This window comes from Oryzias melastigma, linkage group LG12, assembly GCF_002922805.2.
Source record: "Oryzias melastigma strain HK-1 linkage group LG12, ASM292280v2, whole genome shotgun sequence".
In the NCBI taxonomy this organism is placed as follows: domain Eukaryota; kingdom Metazoa; phylum Chordata; class Actinopteri; order Beloniformes; family Adrianichthyidae; genus Oryzias; species Oryzias melastigma.
This window is the reverse complement of record NC_050523.1, coordinates 3328240-3333523: the sequence shown is the minus strand read 5'-3', so window position 1 is coordinate 3333523 and position 5284 is coordinate 3328240. Positions and strand designations below refer to the sequence as shown.

Here is a 5284-nt window from a genome sequence, read left to right as displayed (position 1 = left end):
CATGAACAAACTAGAAGATAGAAGTTCAGAGTTCCTGATTCAAAAAGAGACTTTTGGACAAAAATGAGTTCAAGATTAGTGTCCATCTGAAAAATTGACAAATTCCAACAAAAATAATTCAAATGTTGACAATGTTCACATAAAATCAAAAACTCACTCATACTTTAACATTAACTATCTAACATTTCTTTAACTGAGTCTTTAACAAAAATCATCCTTGTCATTCTCATTATTACCAACACCTTGGTTTTTAAACTGTTTTTTTAGCATTAGATTGAGTGACATCTCTTAAGTTCATCTGAAAGACAAAGCAAGAGTTAAAACATAAAGATAAAGATTAAAAAAGATAATTCACAAAACATTCTGGACACATTTCTGGAAGGTGTGCCTCCAGTACAAAATGTTTATCCTTAAATATTAAAAGCTAAGAGATTTTTGATAATTTATAATTTATATATATATATATATTCAGGTATATTTGTTTTTTATTTATTTTTTATTGCTGGTAATTGCCGCTACCCAAAATGAACAGTAAAAAACAACAAAAAGTCCAATTAACTTCAAAAGTCCAGAAAAAAATTCATTCTGGCTTCTCCAGGGTAAATATTGAACAATCAGTTAAAAAATACATTTATTTTAAGTGTCATTCATAAAATTCTGTCAATTTCTAAATACATTTGAGATCCACAAACTAGACATTTTGAGCCTTTTTGCAATGAAAAGTATTGATTTCAACAGAAAAATAGATAAAAACTCAACGAAGAGAAAAAGTAAATTTTTTTCAAAGATTGTAATAAAGATTCTCTCATCATCTGGACTCAAAGTAATACAATTTTAGAAATACAACATTAGAGCAACAGTAAGGCACGGTGGTGGTAGTCTAGTGGTCTGTGGCTGATTTATTAATTCAGAAATTAAGCAATCACAATTCTTTGGATTTAGTTCAAATATTCTTTTCCAAATTTGTCAGATCAGTAAATTATAATCAATAAAAAATGTTTCATAAAAATGTCTTTTTTTATGAATAGTTAAACCCACTTGGTCTCAAAAAAGGTATCATTTTCCAAACATTTACTTTAAATTTTAGACTAAAGTAGTAAAAGTCAAAAATAAAAGCTTGGCAGTGATTACATTTAATTAATTCACCAATGAAATGCTACTTTGATCTTGACAATTCAATACCCATATTTCAAAATGTAATTCACAAATGAAAAACAAAGTTTTTGGCTTTAAAAAATTGTTTCAACAACTTTGTTTATCATTATTATTGTTGTTGTTGTTAAAATTAGTATTATTAAGCATAATTCTTTTGTAAAATGTCTCTGGAAGGATTAGTTCACACCACACTGTATTTTTTCCCCTGAACCTGCCACTCAGACCCTAAAAGTCGATAGGCAGATGCTCTAAATATCGATTTTTCTGGGAGTAGCTCGTCATCCCTGTGTTCCGACAGCACGCTGCTCTATGAGTTAGCTCGACTCAGCACATTTTCAACAAAACAATATTCCTAACTCTGCCACCATGACGGATCCGAGGATAAGACAGATCAAAATCAAAACGGGAATCGTTAAAAGGTAAGGGTTTGTGTTTTTAAACGTTTAAAAGGAAAGTCTTTATGAGCTAAACGGACTGTAGTTGTTTGGCTAATGCTAATAAGCTAACCAGCTTAGCCGGCCGAGCAGCCTGTCACGGTGAACCCGGAAATCGGAGAGCGGGTAGCGGCGACGCTTCAGGGACAGACCGCTGGTGGAGCGAGGCCTAAGGTTGGCGGCTAACTTGGGAATCAGATATCGTTTGTTTTCTTTGCTTAACGAAAACCTACAAGTTTTCAGAAAATGTACGTCAAATTACTGTATTGTAATTGGGTTCCTTAAAGTTATTGCGCAGTTGTGTGCTAGCTAGTTAGCACAATACAACTATGGAAGATGCTAAGACTACTGACCACAATGCATCATTTATAACATTAAAATGTATTTTGAGGTATGCAGTTGCCAAAAGCAGAGTAAATACAATCTGTTATTTCATTTCAAGTATTTTATTCTATTTAAATATTTTTAAAAGCATATTATTGTAGTAACTGTAAGCTGCACTCAGCAGGAAATGACAGACTGCTGTTAACACAAATGAATCAATATCAAGGCTTTCTTTTAATTTATCTCACTGACATATAACTACATAATAATAATAATAATACAACAATGATGTTAATTTATACTAGATGACATTTATTACAATAAAATGCCAAATACTAAAGAATAATTTAAGGAAAAATGCAAAAGCATCAAAATCAATTCTGATTGATCTCTGACTCTATTTTCAGAAAATGTCCATATTAAGATGATTTCTTGTTTTTTTAGTCTTGTATTTTGTAGACTTTTACATCTCTGTATAATTTCATGTTCTAGGTTGAAGAAAAATGATGTAATTGTTCATATATAACAGATAGACTATTGATCAGACAGAACTCTTCTATCGTCTTATCGCACAGCTGATCATTCTGTGCGTTTGAGCTTAAGTTAACGGTGGTTCTTCAACGGAGTGAACATTCACCTTTAACAGTATGATAAAATAGAATGTAGTCTGTTTAGTTGATTTTTTTTTTCAATATTCTTTTTTTAAACTGAATTGCTCCTTAAGGAACCTTACATAATAAAACAGATATTTATTTTAATTGGTTTATAGAGACAAAGTGGCAATAGATGCAACACAGATCTTCACTTTTAAGATTTTGATCAAAAATGAATAAATAAAAAATAGTACTAATGTTTTTCAACTGTTCTTCCTTTTACACTTGTTTGTTAGTTTAGAAAGAATTTCAGAGTTTAGACATAAACTTTCATACTAGACACAATAAATGGGCGATATATATATTTTTCTATCAATTAAAAGTATTTTGCCAGTTATGAAAGATATATTTTTTGGAAAGTTGGGATGTATTACCCCAGCATCCTCTCTCATCAATATGAGGGTGGGGTCATCTTAACCCCATAAGAGACCACAAGGGTTAAAAAGGTCTTTGGTTCTATCAATTTATTTTTTCTCATGAAATCCAATTTCCTCTTCATTTAAAAAAAAATTTTATTTGAAAAAGTAGAGCCGATTTGGAAAGTTTCTTGTTATTTTCCTTCAAATTTAACCTCATAGCTTTGTGACAGATAACCAACAGATCTATATGATCGTGCTCCTCAGCTGGAAAGTTTTCTTTATTAACCAGAAAATCATTAAAAATCCCTAGAATCAGGTGCAGTTCTCGAAATTACCAGTAGGGTTTTTTTTGTAAAAGCGAGCTAGTCTCCATTGTCTTTAGTATTTCGGTTTAACATTAAGCAAACTTCCAGGTTGTGTCTGAATTTCCTCACTACTATATAGGTCATTCGCCAATTCTTCTAGATGTCTGAATCATTGACTGGATCTGAGAATTGGAGTGAGTGACATCAACCATGGAAATGGTTTACTTCTGGCTCCAACCAAAGTCAATTCCATTGCCATTTTGTCACAATATGGACGGTATGTTGGAAGTAGATGCCGTCACTAATCAATGATTGGTCCGAGTCTTATTGGAAGGCCACACCCCTACCACTTGGAAGCAGGCGATACTAAATCTGAATTGGAGACCGCCTACTTTAATTGAGGCATCTGATTGGTCAGTTTAAAACTTGCACTCAAGTAAAAAGATCATAAAAAAATAAAAAGAATAGGATAAACAAGAACATGTTAAAAATGGTTATTCTGACCAATCGAGTAACAGCAGTTTAATTCTCTTAAGAAGTCTTTGGGGTTTTGGCTTCTTGGAGACAGTGGGTACTTCCTGTTTGAAACGCCAGGGGGGAGGAGTTACTCTGTCCAGTTCTCATATACAGTCAGAGGTTCTGTTATAGGCTGGTTTTCCTTTAGAGGTCATGGCAGACCACCTGCAGTCGGTCAGCTACAGTAGATCGTGTCCCTTCTGTGCTGAGATTTTCAGGCTGAATAAACTCTCAGAACATCCGACAGTAGATATAACATCTGCCCCCCCCCCCTCCGGACCAAAGCCGCCATCCTGACGCGAACCTTTAATCAAACTGTCTGGTGTAAACGCACACGGTGTCACCGCGCTCGGTGTCTTCATAATTTCGTGTCCCGTTTCTTTGTCTACACCCTCCCTCCACCCTCGCATGCATTTCAGCGTAGCAAAGCCAGCCTGCTCTTTTCGCCGGGTCTATTCCAGTCAGTGCCTCTGTGCCCCCACCGAGGCGGATGGCCTTAATAAAATGACAACAGTAATTTGCCTTTGTCATTCGGCTGCGAGCTCAGACTGCAGCGCCGCTCAAAAATACAGTGTTGGAGAAGGTGGCCGAGTGTGTGTCGGCTGGCCCTAATTCCCTTTCTATTTTCCAGAGAGCTGCCTTTTCCATTAAGCCTGAGGTGGCAGTTCTATTTAAAACCAGCCACGACCCCACCCCTCATTCATACAGCGGCCTAGTCTGGAGAAATAAGGAATTAACATGAGGGCTGGAAGGGGAGGAATGGACGTTTTGTTATTAGACTGTCTTTGGGTTTTATTCAAATGGTTGCAGCCTCCTCTCTCCGCCTCCTTCAGCCGTCGCTCCCATTCGGCGGCATCACTCAGGAGCTGCTGCTGCTGCATATGGCGCCCGCTGAAAAGCTCCTTGATGGAACCGTATTACAACCAGCGGTAATTGATGTAAAATATGACAGAGTGCCGCTGGCGTCCTCGGATAGGCGAAGGCGCGGCGCAACACGGAGGGAAGGGTCTCCAGTAATGTGACTGACTAATGAAGGATTACTCACTTACACACACACAGCTGATTTCGTGAAAAATGAAATTTGTGTTGTCGTTCAACAAGCGGCCGCAGCCGGAAAAAGACAATTAGTGTGAAATCATTATCAATAGCAATATTTTCAAACTCCATTATGCCAATCAGGGTTGATTCTGTTTAATAGATTTACTTCCATTTGGCCCGTAATTGATAAATAATCAAAATTTATCAATGTACTCAGGCCCATTTTCACCACCAATCAATAAAAAGAAGCCCATTTACCAGCTGACTTGGTTCAAATTAGGGATTGAATTGACGATCAATTAATCTGTAAAAAGCAGTAGTAGTGTGTGTGAGTGTGTGTGTGTTTGTGTGGGGGGGGGCGTGAAGGCGTCAGATAATGATTTGTGGGCGGGACGGCGTGATACAATTAACATGTGCGCGGCTACGAAGTGCTAAAACAAACAGTTGTGGGATCATGAGTCAAGTTCAGGTTAAATTAGATTTTTTTTAACTTCAATTTA

The 5284-nt window shown here is 36.3% G+C and overlaps 1 protein-coding gene across 1 annotated transcript in view; it reads left to right on the top strand.

Annotated features, from left to right (window-relative positions):
- The first annotated feature begins 1392 nt into the window (after window positions 1–1392).
- The window catches only part of tbca (tubulin cofactor a), a 12421-nt gene continuing 8529 nt past the window's right edge, over window positions 1393–5284 (top strand). The window contains exon 1 of the mRNA XM_024299688.2: window positions 1393–1574. Coding sequence (XP_024155456.1) covers window positions 1522–1574 — 53 coding nt within the window. The 5' untranslated portion in view covers window positions 1393–1521. The remainder of the gene's footprint in view (window positions 1575–5284) is intronic.